The sequence below is a fragment of the Gopherus flavomarginatus genome, chromosome 2 (genome assembly GCF_025201925.1).
Source record: "Gopherus flavomarginatus isolate rGopFla2 chromosome 2, rGopFla2.mat.asm, whole genome shotgun sequence".
NCBI classification, from domain to species: Eukaryota; Metazoa; Chordata; order Testudines; family Testudinidae; genus Gopherus; species Gopherus flavomarginatus.
The window spans coordinates 28,529,474-28,546,727 of NC_066618.1; the positions used below are offsets into that span (position 1 = coordinate 28,529,474).

Here is a 17,254-nt window from a genome sequence, read left to right on the forward strand (position 1 = left end):
GCTCTTCAACTTCTGATGAGGTTTTTGCAACTTTCAGGCTGTATGCCACATCCAAGGTCTATCTGGCATTAGTAAACAAAGCAGAGGATAAAGGAAGAAGTGCTCAAAAAGGAGAATGGCTGCACTAACAACATACACGGGGTTATTCAAGTCACTGGTCCTTGAAACGTTATTTGAATGTACCAGATCCAGGACATGCAGCCTCTGAGAGAGGCAGAAAATACCAACCAGTGAAAAGTCGTCCAGGAATTTTCATATTTTTATTAACAGAAGGGGTGCGGGTGTATATATATTTGAAAAATCTGTAGGTCTTTTTGATGCTGAACAGTTCTTTTCCATACAAATCTATTTACATATTGATTCCAACATTTAAAAAACTTGATAAAATAAAGCCTCAAGGAAGAGTGGTTACAAAAGGACAAATACAATGGCTGATGTTATTCATCAACTGCAACACCAATTGCTGTTTAGAGGGGAGGAATGGAGATGCCTGTTCTCAATGCAGTCTCTAGTTGTAAAAGGGTGCACAGAAAAACCATTACAAGATGTCTTCTATAAAAATTTTCCCAATTCCCTCTGTTTAGGCTATAATGCAAGGGCCCATGGGCCCTAAACAGTGTATAATTCATTAAGACAGTGATAGTTGAGGAGGTCTTATATGAAGTCTTCAACTCCACTCTTTCTGCCTAAGACAACAGCTAAACAATCAATCCAGAAACATCTCAGCAACATTTTTAAATGATAAATTGATATTGCAGGTGTTGAAAACAAATCCCCAATGCATCTGCATTGATTAAAAAAAAAACCCACTGTTTGGCCTTCTTTGTTCTCTGAAAGAAGACTTCCCCCTCTCATGATGATATTTGCAATCCAATGATATTTAAAAAACTACACTAACACAGTGTAGTCCTAAATAATAATTCAATTTTTAATTACATGGAATTGAATACTTTTCTAACAAATTATACTCACTTAGATTTATTGATTAGTATTGTATCATTGTTTGTGTCTGTGGCAGACTTAGAACAAACCAAAACAGAAAGCAAAGCATTCCATAACCATTTGGGAAAGAAAAGTCCACCTAAGTGTAAGTGATTCTGACTGCAAAACTGAAACTAAAGAAAAAAATACACAGAGCAGATTTTTTTTTTTAATTCTTAGTGCAAGAAACAACCAAGTTAATCACAGAATCAGAACTAACTAAGGATATGGAAAATTCTCCTATACAGAGGTAGAGTCCAGTGCACAAGGCTAAAACAATATTCAATAGTCTAAACGTGACTGAGCCGGGTTTTACTGAATCCACTTTTTTAAAATCAGACTGTATACATACAATAAATAAACTATACAATCTTTAAAGTAGTTTAATAAACTCCACAAAAATTATAGTAGATGCACTGAGATCTTTACATAGTTCAGAGTTCACATCTCTATTACTGAAAAATATGGATAAAACTAATATTCCTGCTATAAAGTTAACAGAAAATTGTTTTGCAAAGTCTTGATAAAACAATCATTTTACAGATCTGTAAAACCTAAATTTACACTTGGCAGGGATCTCAAAGTCCAAATGCTAGGAAAATGTCCCCTTAGCTATATTTTGAATTGAGTTTCAAATGCTCTAATTTTTTTTTATTTTAAAGAGTGGCCTTTACATTTGATGTTCAAGGAAAAGAAAGGGACCTGGGTACTCACAGTTCTGATGCATTGGCACAAAGATAAAGGATGAGAATTAGATTACTTTTAATGCCCTGAAAGACACTAAGAAAATTTATGGACAAAAAACTTTAATGTTTCATACTATACATATCACATTAGAATATTAACAGAAAACTCTGTTTGGTATTAGTACTTCAATCCTTTCAGTGCCTCTCCGCTTTCAAGGCATCTGATCAGCATTGCACTGGGAGTGGAACATGTATCCATGAGCCCATATGTCTGCTATAAGCCCTTGGGGCTTAATAAAATTAATATGGACTCTTTATCTTTACTGAAGTAGTGCATAAAGCAAGTCAAATATAGGAAGTCTTGCTGCCGTTCACTTCAAGGAAACTTGCAAAAAAAATTCAGGGAACCCAGATTTTTCAACTGTATCTTTCTAAAATGTGCAAAAAATCTTCATAAAATCAGACACCCACAAGCATTATAGAGCAAAAAATGTTTTACACAGATACATTTGATATAAAAGGTTCTTGTGTCTCTCATTAGGGAATAGGCATGATAAGAGAAGGGAACCAATAAGAGTACAATAATCAACATAGCAGAAAATGGTCTTCACAGTTTGAATTTTGTTTCAATTTCTGAAAGCACCTACACTGAAAAATGAAAGAGTTTTTTTTTTTTAATTCAATCTACCTGTGACAAATACCTTGGTAAAGATTAACATTCTGCTTTTCTATGGACCTTTTCACTGGAACAATTTTTTTTTAAGTTTTTTATTTTATACAAACTAACTTTGATTTAAAGTAAACATATAAAAATTGAGGCTATTGCTTGCAACAATGGACCTGGAGGTGAAGGAATGAACTAGTTAGGCCATACAAAAAAATCTCTCTTTTATATAATGAATTCTTCTAAACTTCTAATGCTATGAAAATTTGCAAAAAGGACTACAAGATCTGATGGAAATTTCAATAATTTGGCCCAAGTCTCATCATCATCGAATCCTTCCAACAATCCTGTCTTTATATTAAGGAAATATAAATGATTCCAGGAAGGCACACACACTTACATATACTATAAATAAAATACGTCACGAAATTATGAATGATCATCTGATCTCGGTATAAACTTTTGGTTCAGCACTATGGTCAAGTTATATTTTTAAGTACAATAAAAGGCATATAAAACATAACATATGCATAATGATTATGAAGAATAATGCAAATAAGTCAAATCACGGAGAAAAGTGCAATGAAAAAACCCACCAATACTATTTATTCAGAGGTTTGTGCTACTGTAGATATAGACTTGTATTTGCTGCTGTGCAGAAGAGCTGGAAAAATAACCCAAGGAAGCAGGAAAAAAAAAAAGACAGACAATACTAAGGAGAATAATTTAAAATGAAATAATTCAACTCCATTCCTATAGTGCACAGCCAAACTTACTGTGTGGTTTGGTTACACGCCGTCATTTCTGTTGAAGAGTACAGCATATTAAAAAAATGACACAGTCCCCTAATCTCTTTCTGCCTCTCCTCTATTTTTTTTGTTTTGTTTCCTCTTCCAAGCATTTGACTAGCCGTTTCCTTATAAAAAGAGTAAAGCTGTGAGGAATAGTGACAAAAAAGAAGAGTTGCTTCCAATCTCCTTTCCTGTATACTGTACTGATTTCTCCTTCCACTCAATTTTTTATTCTTATGTGCTACACAAGGGGGAGGCACTGTAAAGGCAGCTTGACGGATCGAAAAGTAAAAACCCCAAAGTCTTGTCTTTCCCCCATTACACTCCAAAAAATTTGGATGGATGAAACAGTCATTCTGTTGAACTATCCCAGACTCCATTGTTAGGAGATGATGGCAGGGGACCATCTAACCACAGTCAGATTGTCAGCACTAACTGACCGTTTCTTTGTAGATTTCCTGAAGTCTTTATACTTGTCTTCACACAAGCGAGAGATGGCCTGAGAATGAAAAGGGGAAGAAAGGTCAGGCCCTCTGGCAAGGTCAAAGAGGCCACCACTACACAAATACTACAACCACATAGTGCTATTTTTTATATATAGGCAGGATTACCATGTGGCAGGACTACCATGCGTCACTTTACGAAGCAATGCAAATAAGACTCTTAAAAAAATATTTTGACACAGTCCATTCCTCTGGAAAAGGAAAAACACGTTGGCAAGTTCCACTGTCTACAGTGTTAATTTTAAAGGTTAACAGAGACCCACACAAGCTTTTTCTTCACTAGGAAGTGTAATCCTAGTTATACTATTAAAAATCTAGTTGAATGAATTGACACAAAGCTCACTGCAGACTAAGCTAAATTGTGCTTGGCATCATGTCAGCTAGTCATGGGTAAACACTACTGCTAAGAGGAATTACCCCATGACTAGCTATCATGATGCTGAACCACCTGCTCCTTGTCTACACTGACCAGTCAGTCCTGGTCATCATCATGTCCCCAGACTTTTTTTTTTTTTTTTAAAAGAAAAATCTAAAGTAAATCGTGATACAATTTCATCGTGGAGCTAGGCTCCAAGAGAAACATTTCCCTTTTTTAAACAGTATTCAAACCATCTTCAGCTTAGAATGCGTGTATAAGAGTTTTTAAGCCATTCAAAAGCAAAAGTGGTCAACGATTCCTGAATTTTGAGTTTGATTAAAAACCCAAACTTTTTGCCATAAAATTATATGGAAAAAATTCAGGTTTTTTTGTTACTGAAGATTTTGATTATTTAAAAAATAATCTACAAAAACTGAAAAAGTCTATGAAATTTTTACTGGATTTCCAACGAGATTTACTGAAAAGTAATATTTATACTGAAAATAATCTTAATACTACCCAAGAGAGTGGAGATTAAAACTGAAGTGTTTTGAATTGCACATGATGAAGAGGAAAAAAATGTCTTAAAACATGGCTGTCTCCCAACAGCTTGGGCCTAGTTCTCCTCCCACCTACACTGGTTTTGCAGGGTCTAAACTCTATTGACTTTAACGAAGTCACATCAGTGAAAATTTGTAGGGGAAGATTAAGGGCCCTTGACTTGATACAACATCCATCTTCCTGATGCTGTCACTGCTTTTAGTTAGGGTTGGTTTTCCTGATCATTTTATCAAGGAATAGGATGTGTTTGGGTTCAGACAATCGCCTATTCCCAGCCTGTGGAACACGCCTACACTTTCAGTCTCAATCTAATTCTTTAATAAAGTACAATGTTTTTTTCGGTGAAAAAGTATAGAAGAAGCCTTAGACACATTTATTAAATAAATGCTAATCTTATTTTGGAGCACAGGAAACCGTTTTTTCTTATTTTAGAAAATTTACTATTACAAGAAAGAAGTTTTCTGCGTGACAAATGCTCTGTTGTAGGATTTACTTGATCGCTCTGAGAGCTGAAATGTATCAGCCTATTTGAAGAATCACGAATGAAACACAATGATAATGCATCATTCCTTCATTTCAGGAGACACATAGTCCTGTTAGCTAGGTAATTTATATAATCAGTGTAAGAAAATACAGACTATATTAAAGAATAATTTAATTCAGAAGAGACCTTGTATACACAAGAAAATTTAACATCCTTTAAAAAGAAGTCCAAAGATTATTGCAGTCTCAGAATTCCTTGAGACTCTTTAGAGCAGTTCTGGAGGCAGACGGTTTCATTCACTTTGTCTTTAGCCCATTTTAGAATGAATGCATGTGACACGCAGCAGAGTATGCCTGTGGAGGTACTATAAGATTATACAGACTTTAAAAAATTTAACTCCAGAACTGGTTTACAACACTCTTTTTCTACATTCAGGGTCAGGATTGTAGCTGGTGTGCAGGGTACACAATAATCTGCACCCAGTCCTTCATACTCTCCAAATACATGATAAATGTTGGGAAAGCCATGCAGAGCGAAGGTTCATCATTCTGATGCCAAGCACCAGGTTTACATGCAGAGGCCCTGATTCAGGAACACTCAAGTGTTAAGAACTGTCCAAAATATCAATGTTTTTCTGAATCAAGGCCAGAGACAGTAGTGGCAGACAAAACATAAAGGCATCTTTATCTCTTCCATTAAAGTTGTGGGGGGCAGGTATCTAAAGAAGGGAGCCAAAGATAGGTAGTCAAGAGGGAGAATAAGGAGATGGGAGAAAAGGGGCAGGGAAATGACTTAGGAGCAAAGGAAATGAGAGGGGGAGGTCACAGGTGATGCCATGGCAGACGGACATTGTACATGAGCTCTGTCTCCTGTTTTGTTTTGCATGACAAAATTAAGTTGTTGGAAGAATGTGGTGAGACTGCTCCTCCTCTGAAATGCCTGGGAATAAGCCTGAACAATCTCTTTCCTCAAAGTCTCATGATCCAAGGATGCATCCATCCTTTGACTTCTATACTCCCTATCTCTCTGGATGATAAATCGCTGTGAAGCAAATACTTGAAATAATTAAGTGAGAAATGGGCCACCTGGGAGAGGATGTCATAGGGTCATAAGGTCCCAGGCCAGGAGGGACCATTGTGACCATCTAGTCTGATCTGCTGTATAACGCAGGCAATGGAACTTCTCCAAAACAATTCCTAGAGCAGATCTTTTGGGAAAAAAACAGCCAGCCAATCTAGATTTAATAATTGCTAGTGATGGAGAATCCACAACCACTCTTGGTAAATTGTTCCAGTGGTTAAATTACCATCACTGTTAAAAATCAACACCTTATTCCCAGTTTGAATTTGTCCAGCTTCAAATACTAGCCTTTGGATTGTATTATACCTCTCTGTCTGCTAGACTGAAGAGCCCATCATCAAGTATTTGTTTCTCATGTAGGTACTTACAGACTGTGATCAAGTCACCCTTTAACCTTCTCTTTCTTAAACTACATAGATTCATTTATTTCAGCCTGTCATTATAAAACATGTTTTCTAATCCTTTAAATCATTCTGAGGTCCCAAATCATCAGCTTAATTATCTTGTCTCCATACACCAAAACTATAGTTTTCAATAAAAATTATCTCAAGACAGTAGAGAAAGTCACTTTCTTGTGGTCTGCAGTGCATCACAAGTTATCCTTACTGATGAAAATAAAATCCTGACATACAAATTGGGGTCTGTTGGAAACAAGATACATGTGTAAAATCTCTGCCCACATGGCGTTTCTGAAAGGTATTGTTTTTGCCATAATACTCTTATTTGTTGCTTGCCAAGACACTTGCCATTCTAAAAAGAGACAGGCAAATACTTGTCTTCCCTTCCCGATCATTATGAAACTATTTTGAAATGTTCTGTTTTCTATACTTCCGGAGCTTTTGCCCCTTACATAACTGGCTCTGTAGAAATCTGCAAACATTAACACAGCAGAATGAGGTTATTCTCTCTCCACCTGAACAGAACCATTTATATAAAACAACACTTTATAACTCAAGTCACTTATAGGTCCCTTAGTAAGAATGAGATTCAGGTAATGAGACCTTTTCCACATTTTATATCAAATAGAAACCAAACAGACTCAAAATATTTACAGCACAGTTTCAATACCAAATAGAGGAAATAGTTTTACTATGGCAAAAGATTGGCTTGGAAAGTAAGTGAACCTGAGATGGTTTCCTTGCCAAATCAGTCCATAATCCTTAGCAACCCATCATCTAGCCAGAGGAATTAATTACTTCAATACTGTCCATTTGACGGGAATATTTCTGTCCTACCTTTCTGTCAGATAAGATGAAAACTGAGTTGGAATGGATCCTACTAATATCCTTGTTCGCATGTGGGAATTCTCATTGATGTATTTAACAATCCTGTATTTAAATGCAGCTTTTTGTATTTGGGACGGGTTACAAAATCAACATTGGAAGTCACTTTGTCAAGTTTCCGCCGAAGTAAAGTCCATTTTGGCTTAGAAACCTACTCACGGTAGGAATAAATCAAGCATTCCTACTCAGGATAGGAATAAATGGTCAGTTTTCAGAATGGAGAGAGGTAAATAGCAGAGTTCTCAAGGAATCTGTACCAGAAGCAGTGCTGTTCAATATATTTACAAATGATCTGGAAATAGGGGTCAACAGAGACACGGTAAAGTTTGCAGACAATATAAAATTGCTCAAAATATTTAACTCCAAAGTAGACTGCAAAGAGTTACAGAAGTATCTCTCAAAACTGGGTGACTGGGCAACAGAATGAAAGATACCACCAAACTGGGAGGGACTGCAACTGCTTTGGAGGACAGGGTCAAAATTCAAAATGATCTGAACAAATTGGAGAAATGGTCTGAGGTAAACAGGATGAAGTTCAATAAAGACAAATGCAAAGTGCTCCACTTAGGAAGTAACAATCAGTTTCACACATACAGAATGGGAAGAGACTGTTTAGGAAGGAGCATGGCAGAAAGATCTAGGGGTCATAGTGGACCACAAGCTAAATATGAGTCAACAGTGTGATACTGTGGCAAAAAAACCAAACGTGACTCTGGAATGCATTAACAGGTGTGTTGTAAACAAGACACGAGAAGTCATTCTTCCGCTCTACTCTGTGCTGATTAGGCCTCAACTGGAGTATTGTGTCCAGTTCTCGGCACCGAATTTCAAGAAAGATGTGGAGAAATTGGAGAGGGTCCAGAGAAGAGCAACAAGAATGATTAAAGGTCTTGAGAACATGACCTATGAAGGAAGGCTGAAAGAATTGGGTTTGTTTAGTTTGGAAAAGAGAAGACAGAGGGGACGTGATAGCAGTTTTCAGGTATCTAAAAAGGTGTCATCAGGAGGAGGGAGAAAACTTGTTCACCTTAGCCTCTAATGATAGAACAAGAAGCAATGGGCTTACACTGCAGCAAGGGAGATTTAGGTTGGACATTAGGACAAAGTTCCTAACTGTCAGGGTAGTTAAACACTGGAATAGATTGCCTAGGGAGGTTGTGGAATCTCCATCTCTGGGAATATTTAAGAGTAGGTTAGATAAATGTTTATCAGGGATGGTCTAGACAGTATTTGGTCCTGCCATGAGGGCAGGGGACTGGACTTGATGACCTCTCGAGGTCCCTTCCAGTCCTAGAGTCTATGAATCTATGAAATTTAATGTTGATAAATGCAGAGTAATGCACACTGGAAAACATAATCCCAAGTATACTTAATAGGAAAAGGTACAAATAAGGGCGACAAAAGTGATCAGGAGTGTGGAACAGCTTCCTTATGAGAAGAGATTAAAAAGATTGAGACTGCTGAGCTTGGAAAAGAGACAGCTAAGGAGGGATATGATAGACATGTATTAAATCATGAATGGTGTGGATAAAGTGTTATTTACCTCATCACATAACACAAGAACCAGGGGTCACCTAATGAAATTAACAGGCAGCAGGTTTCAGACTAACAAAAGGAAGTACTTCTTCATACAATGCACTGTCAACCTGTGGAACTCGTTGCCATGGGATGTTGTGAAGGCCAAAAGCATAACTGTGTTCAAAAAAGAATAAGATAAGTTCATGGAGGATAGGTCCATCGGCAGCCGTAAGCCAAGATGGTCAAGGACGCAACCCCATGCTCTGGGTGTCCCTAAGCCTCTGAATGCCAGATGCTGGGACTGGAGGATGGGGAAGGATCACTCAACAACTGCCCTATTTTGTTCATTCTCTCCGAAGAATCTGGCATTGGCCACTGTCAGAAGACTAGGCTAGATGGACCACTGATCTGACCCACTATGGCCATTCTTACATACTATATACAAAAGAAAAGTATTGTCCTTACATTATTTCCAAAATAACTTGTATTCAGGAAGGCAGTAATTTTCCTCAGACAAGGAATGTAATATTCAATCTGTTCTATCCACTAGCAAAATTAACACTGATTTTATGAGGGTCTCAGGGGACCTTCGTAATAACTGATGTTTTGTAAAATTTAAGTTCACTTTGGAAATAAATTTCAGAAATGGAATGAGAAGAATTTCCAATAAAGATTAAGAGATTGGAAAGTTAGGGTTTAAATTTATATTTTAATTACATAACATCCTAGAACTTGCAGTTACATTTCTGTTGATCTAAAATTTAATCATCTTCCACAAAATCTTCATTTTCTATTAACTTTTAATGTCAGGTTTTTGTAATAGGATTATGTATTCAAACAGATGCCTTCTGTAAAAAGAGCTCTGTAATGCTGTCACATGATTTACAAGATAATAGATTGTCTTTTATGGGGCCTGGCTGTAATGCATGTGATCAGCCAGGAACATTCTCTCCTGTGTTACAAATGTACACACTTAATCAAGGTTTATGAATCTGGACAACATGTCACTGGTAGGAAAAAAAATCACAAAACTGCCAGTGCAAATTTTGGCTGCAAATCACTTGCAGTGCAGTGATATAACACAAATTCACAAAGAACGCGGTAAAGCAGCGCTCGGGGGTGGGGGGGGCAGGGCTACACACTCAGGCAGATCAAAGCAAGTTCGACATAACGTGGTAAGATTTTTTGGCTCCCAAGGACAGTGTTATATCAGGGTAAAGGTGTATTTTCAATTCTCTAAGGCTCTGCTGTCACCCACTTGGGAATGAATGCATGCAGATTTGGTCATCTCATTACCAGAAAGATTTTGACAAACTGGAGGGAGTTCAGTTATAACATACACAAAAACCAACCAACCAAACAAAAACCCCTCCAAACAAAATCAAAGAACAGTGGTCTGGAAGGACTGATGTTTGAGGAAATTTAAAAAAAAAAAAAGGTAAATATATTTGTTAGTTGCCTTTTCTGAGCCAAAAAGCAGCCAGGAAACATTTTGGGCACCAAGAAGCTAGTTACAGAGGGGCTCTCCTTAATTTGGGGAGAACTAGAAATGGAAAGAAGAATCTCTGCCTATTAAAAAAATGTCAGTTTCTATGCATCTTCCTGGTCCAGAATATTTTGTAGTCAGCAGCTAGTAGCTAACCTCCACTTCTGCAACAGGAAGCTGGGGGAGGGGTGGAGGGAATGTAAGATGCACCCCTGTTTGTAGGTTAGATCTCTTTCTCCTACTCTTTCTCTGTCAGATATATCTAGACTGTAAGTTTTTCAAGGCAGACAATGTACTTCTCTATGTAAAATGCCTAGCACAACATGGCCCTGGTTTTGGCTGGTTCCCAGGCAGTTCAGTAATACAGGTAATCAAGCATTTATATAAAATGCAACAGTTAAGTTGGAGATGCGTCCCAAAGAATTCTTTCCTCAGTTTTTCCAAAATCCTTAGTGTTGAACTGGGCATAGCGCTGTGATCATGGACTAGAATTGGGTACAGTGCTTTGCAGACTCATCCAAAATTACAAAGCCTGATTGAATGTGAGGCAACAAAAAACCACAACTATTGGAATGGTGTAAACGATGCCAAAGAAGAATTTTTCAGGTTGCTGCACAAGAGTATAACTAGGTGGGTAACAGGAGGAAATTAAGAAACAGAAGATTTAGGCTGGGTATCTCGAAAAGCTTCCTGGAACTAAAGTCAATTAAGTTGTGAAAGAATCTCTCAACATTTGGCATAGTTAAAATTAGACTGCAAAACGTATTAGAAGATGCGCTGTAAGGAACAATCCTGCACTGGCAGATAGACTGTCTGGATGATTTAACCTTCTATCTCCTATGACTGCATACAATAGGAAACGGTATAGATTCTCGGCCAGAAGAGCACTGGATAGATTGGTTTGACTGTTACCTTCAATCTGACTGTGGCCTAGTAACATCCTGTACCTTGGCAAGAAAAATATATTTTAATTTAATCACTGAAAGACAAAGCCTCTACTCAGTGTCAAATTGTGGATATATAAAATATGGTGAGATATTCTACTCCAGAAATTCCATCAAGTATTAATGATTCAGACAAGTTTTTAACCTCATGGATTTTCTCAAAGACAGGTTATTGTTAATGGATCCTATCCAACCTTTGCACTTGATGATGGATTTCACTTTACAAATTCCTCTCTCTCTCTCTCTTTTTTTTTTCCCCCCCTCATGTCAGGCACATGAAGTATTTGTAAGAAAAGCATAGGTTTTGCCCTGGCAGATCTGATATTCTCACCTCACAAACACACATTAGACGTTATTATAGTATAAGTTACTCTGCCTACCTTTACATTGTATTATAGTTATTGACATTGGCAATATCACTTCTCTTTAAAGGATTGAGAAAAACTAAATCTTTCACTAAGGAAGAAGTTGCTTTATTTAAATCTTAGAATTGAATGAGCATGTTTATATTTTCATGGTCACTCACTCTATTTGGGGGTACATGTTAACTATTAACTTGCTGTCTAAATCAGAGACTTTATTCCTTCTCTCAAAACATATTAGGCAAGCTCCTCAGCTGTTACTCCACTGATTTCAGGTTACACAACCTGCAGATCAGCTCACTGATTTAACACAATGCTCAGAATCTTGGCCATGGCCGAGACGCAAACAACACACTTAGGTCAGTGGTGCAGCAATGACTTTAAGACACCTTTACCGATTCTTGGCTGGCTATATGTTGGGTGCATCCCTGTGAATAATTTAGAGCAGCATAAAGGCTGATGTAAATTATATTGTTTACCAATGTCTCCAAGGGACCATTACAGCAGCCAGGGACTGTCAAGCAGCAGGGAAGCCTCAGTCAGTCTCTTCCCAGTCACAGAATGTGGGCATAGTCTAAGAGCCATTACACCAGGTCTACAAACTGTAGGGTCCCCCTTCTCTGGGTTGTTCTTTCTGTGACCAGCTATACTGCCTTAGAGGTGCTTTGCATGTCCACTGCAAACCAGCCCAAATATATGCATTATTAAGATTGCTATCCTTTTGAACTTATTCTATTTATCTTTTAAATATGTATTTTCCTCAGTTTGTACAAATTAATTCTTGATCTGCTTTTATATAGAGAATAAGAAATCATCTATAAATGCTAAGAGACTGTATGAGCTGCCTCTTATGTGGATGTGTTTATATTGCTTCAACTCCCTCTCTTTTTATAGAGTTTATTAAGTATTTTATTTTCTGGAGTCTGTGAGAACAGTCATAAGCTTATAGTCAAAATGAAAAAGGCTTTATCCAGATGTTTTACCTTGTGTATAATACAGACATGGGGAACCTGTTACACTAAATTCTGACCTACATTTTTCGAAGCAAAACTAATTGACATTAGTTCAGTACACTATAGAGCTCATTATCAGAAGCAGGTACCAAAACATTTAACAAAGCTATCGTTCTACACATATGATTAGTATCTTGACAGTATTTTCATACTTTTGAATCACTACTGTAAATAACTTTGTACAAATTAGTGTGGCCTGCTATCTAGAGAACAGTTATATCGTCAGCTAGAGTTTGCTCAGACATTTTGACAAATTTTGCAATGAAAACAAATGAAATTTTGCTAAAAATATTCACGAATTCTCTCCCCACCACTTTTCAATCACCCCAATTCCTAGTCCTTCTATTAATTCCTTGTGTGACTGGATAAATCAATTAACCTTTTGTGGCTCAGTTTTCCCTTCTGGAAAAGAGGGATCGCAATGCCTGAATATTTCTCAGGAGCACTGAGAGTCTGAATGCAAGGAAAGCTTTGAGATCCTCAGATAAAGGGCTTCAGGTGCAAAGCAGTAGTATTCTTAAGGGAAATTAAGACTGGTCCACAATCAATGGCAGATTTCAAATTAGCAGCAGCATGTGTACATTTTCATGTAATGACGTTAATGACATTTTAAAACCTTAAAATCAAAGGGTCAAGAGATACTCCTGCAAAATACTGAGCTGGTCTGATGTCCCTAAACACCATGCACATCAGTGAGATTTTAGGATGCTCCATACTTCACAGGATCAGGCCCCATGACACATTCAAGTATTCTTATAAATCAGGTCCTATAAGAATGTATCATAAGGTCTGACAATTTAATAGCAAAATGAGCTTGATTCTCCTCTCACACTAATGAGATTAAGGAGTAACCCAGTTGAAATCAATGGAGTAATGAGAATGAGGGAGATGTACATGGAATGGCAATTTCCATAAGCACTTGTCAGTATCCAGATCATTACAAATATGTAGAATGAAAACAGGTCGTATGCAACCAAAAGAATCAGTAAAAACTGGTTGTCTAACAGCTGATCATCGAACAAAGGTCAATGTAAAACATACTGTAAAACTTGAAGGTGTTTTCTGACGGTCAGCTAACATAATCACTAAAATTTCACTGCAATGGAACCAGTCTACAAGAATTGGAAAAAAAAAAAAACACATTCAAGGTGTGAGGCCAAGAGGTGAAGCACAATTAGCCCAAAAAACTGTCCACAGAGCCACAAAAAATGGCACTTGCAGAACAGCTAACACCAACGACAGTCTGAACAAAAAACACTCCAAGACATCTCACCAGCTCAACCTTGCAATAATATGAAGGGAAACCATCTTACCTCAAGTTTATAGGCCCTTTCCCTGCTGAGGGGCTCCAAAGGAAAGCTCAGGTTATTCGCTTCGGCCAGGGATCGCAAATCAAAATAATACTTGGCATAAACACTGGAGGGAACATTAATGTTGAACTGCAATAACTCAAGAAACTGGCGCTCCAGCTCATTCCTGTTAACGAGAAAATAAGTGTAAAAATACATTTTAGACTCCTGCCACCACCTAGTATACTTTACATCAAACTACAACAGATTGAACCAAGTACACTTCTTACTCCCAGGAGAGAATAAAACTAGTTTCAGTGTGTCACAGACATCTCTCACAAGGGCTGGGACATCCTCTAAACCATAGTTTTTCTGAAAAATTATTTATTCGTTTCAGCTTCCACTATCATTTTTTAATTATTCAGGAAAAAATTAGTTCCCCACCATTCCCAGTCTTTTTTATGGATGCTTTCAATCAGAGTAAATGAGGTTACTTTTCCCCTATACATGTAAGCAAAATTCATACTGGGCAACAATAAAACAAGACAGATTTGTTTACCAACATAACTGTCAGTAATAGAGACTATTATTGATATTCCCACACAAAACACTTCATAAAGTCTGAGTTAAGGTTGTCTGACTGTCTATCACACACCAAAAATGAATGGAAATAAGCCAGTAAATCAATGGTTTTCAACCTGTGGTCCATGGAACCTGACGGTCCGCGGATTACGTCTAAGGGTCTGTGTAAGACTGTTTTTACCATAGAGCAGTGGTGCACAACATGGGGTTTGTGGACTCCTGGGGGGGCAGGTCCGCAGATTATGTCTAAGATTTTTATAGGGGTCCACACCTTCATTCAAAAACTTTTAGGGTTCCACAAATGGGGGGGGGAGGGCGAGAAGCTTGAAAACCACTGCAGTAACCCATTGAAGTTAAAGGGTAGATGGTTTTCGTAACTGATATTGCACTGTTCTCTATACTGCTTGAGATGCAGGTGTGCAAAGTAAACAAGGTAGGTTGTCATATTGAAAATGGCAACTACAAAATATGTCTTGTAATGTTTAAGAAAAAGGAATGAGGGATCAATTTTGTACATGATTACTCTAAAGCAGGCAATACAGTTTATATGGAAATAGCAGCATTAAAATCTGCATGTGTGTGTTTACTGCTGTGATACATTTAGGCTATATGTTGATTGCACAGGATCAGTGTGATAAAAAGTGGACAGCGCATGATGAAAGGAAATAGTTGAGGTTGAGAGAGGAAAATGCCAAGTGGAGCAGTGAATGACAACTAACTTTTTTGCTCTTCTCACTTTATATAGAGGCCATCACCTTGCTTTCACAATATATCCCCACTCCCTATTAAATTCCCTCATCCAGCTTTTAAACATTGATACGTATCAATATTGACATTTAAAAGCTAAATGGGGGACGAACTTTCTGACAGTGTTCTAACAGCTCTCTAGTAGCACTAAAGCAGTACACGCATTACAGAAAATCCACATTGACATAAAATTTAACTTTGGAAGAGTTTACCAGCAATAATACAAGATTTGACTTTCTCCAAGCTAAGCCTGGAGGAATAATATAGAACATGAAGCCCGTTGAGAGAGAGTGAGTGTGTCTGTCCATCTGCTGAGGAATATACCAACTTTGACAAAACAGCACACATCCTCAGACTTCTTTTGGCTACATCTTGGCTCCCAGATTTCCAGGTAACATCAGTAGATCATCTACAACTGACTAGCAAAACTACAGACACCCATTAAAACAAACACATATTCCTCATTTGAGCTAATGTAATTTAATTAACCAACTCTCCACAACAGATTATTGTAATGTGCTGTACTTATGGCTACCCATCAAGTTCACACAGAAGCTCAGACTAGCTCAGGACACAGCTATATTTCTGAGTGGTGTGAGCTAGTGTATTTACATACACCTACAATTCAGTTCTCTACATCAGCTCCCTGTTTGCCTCTAGATGCAATCCAAAGTGTTGGTATTGATCTATACGGCTGATCTATAAACCCAAATGGTCTAGATCAGTGGTTTTCAAACTGCAGGAATGTAAGGCACTGGGTCACGGTGGCTCTGGTCAGCACCACTGACCAGGCTGTTAGAAGTTTGGTCAACAGTGCTGTCCAGTTAAGGCAGGCTAGTCCCTACCTATTCAGACACCGCGCTCTGCCCAAAAGCGCCAGCAGCAGGTCCAGCTCCTAGGCGGGGGGGGGGGGGGTGGTGGGCACCGAGCACCGGCTCTGCACTCCCATTGGCCGGTCAGCAGTGCATGTGAGTGAGAGCCACACGGAGCTGCTTGCGCACCTCTGCCTAGGAGCCGGATCTGCTGCTGGCTGCTTCCAGGGCACAGCATGGTCTGCAGTGCCAGGACGGGCAGGAAGCCTGCCTTAGCACCCCACTGTGCCACTGACTGGGAGCCAACCGAGGTAAGCCCGTGCCACAAACCCCGTGCCCTATCCCCTGCACCAGCACTGAGCCTCCCACAACCCAAAGCCTCTACCTCTCCCCAAACCTCTCATCCTCAGCCTCACCCCAGAGCCCACACCCCCATTGTAGAGCCCTGAACCCCTCCCACATTCTAATCCACTGCCCCAGCCCTGAGCGCACCCCCAACACAGAGCCCCCTCCTGTACCCCAAACCCCTCATGCCCGGCCGCAGCCCAGAGCCCTCACCCTCTCCTGCATCCCAATCTCCTGCCGCAGCCCAGAGCCCCCTCCCCCCCCGAGGCCTCATCCCCAGCTCTGTTGGGTCATGGGCATCAACAATTTTCTTCAAATGGGTTGCCAGAAAAAAAAAAGTTTGAAAACCACTGGTCTAGATTCTGGTTGTCTGAAAGACACTTTCACCCTATACCCTATCATGATGGTTAACATTGCGACTAATAGCTGTGTTGTGTGCGTATGTGTTAATTTCAATATTTAAAGCCCTTGGCTTCCCAGGCGTCAGGTACCATAGAAATTCATAATACAATCCCAATTACTTGAAAAGTCTTTGAATGAATTAGCTATATACATACTCATGGAAGCTGGTTTAGCAAGCTTTGAATTCTGTGCTTAGGTATTTGGTGTTCCCCCAAACTATGAGTTCAAAGCCTGCTGAGCCAGCTCACCCAGGATCATCTAACAGAGAGCCAGCAGGCTTCCCTGAGACTGCTGGCTTTGGAGCTCCATTCCTGAGGACTACAAGAAGTTGGCAAGAACATACCTAAGATGCTCGGCCGGACT

At 38.8% G+C, this 17,254-nt stretch overlaps 1 protein-coding gene across 5 annotated transcripts in view; it reads right to left on the bottom strand.

The window, feature by feature from the left end:
• Positions 1–246: 246 nt before the first annotated feature.
• The window catches only part of CCNY (cyclin Y), a 231,379-nt gene continuing 214,371 nt past the window's right edge, over positions 247–17,254 (bottom strand). For all 5 annotated transcript variants that reach the window (XM_050939147.1, XM_050939148.1, XM_050939149.1 and 2 more), the window contains 2 exons: positions 14,028–14,190; positions 247–3,621 (listed from right to left, as the gene is read on the bottom strand). In XM_050939147.1, coding sequence (XP_050795104.1) covers positions 3,505–3,621; positions 14,028–14,190 — 280 coding nt within the window. In that variant the 3' untranslated portion in view covers positions 247–3,504. The remainder of the gene's footprint in view (positions 3,622–14,027; positions 14,191–17,254) is intronic.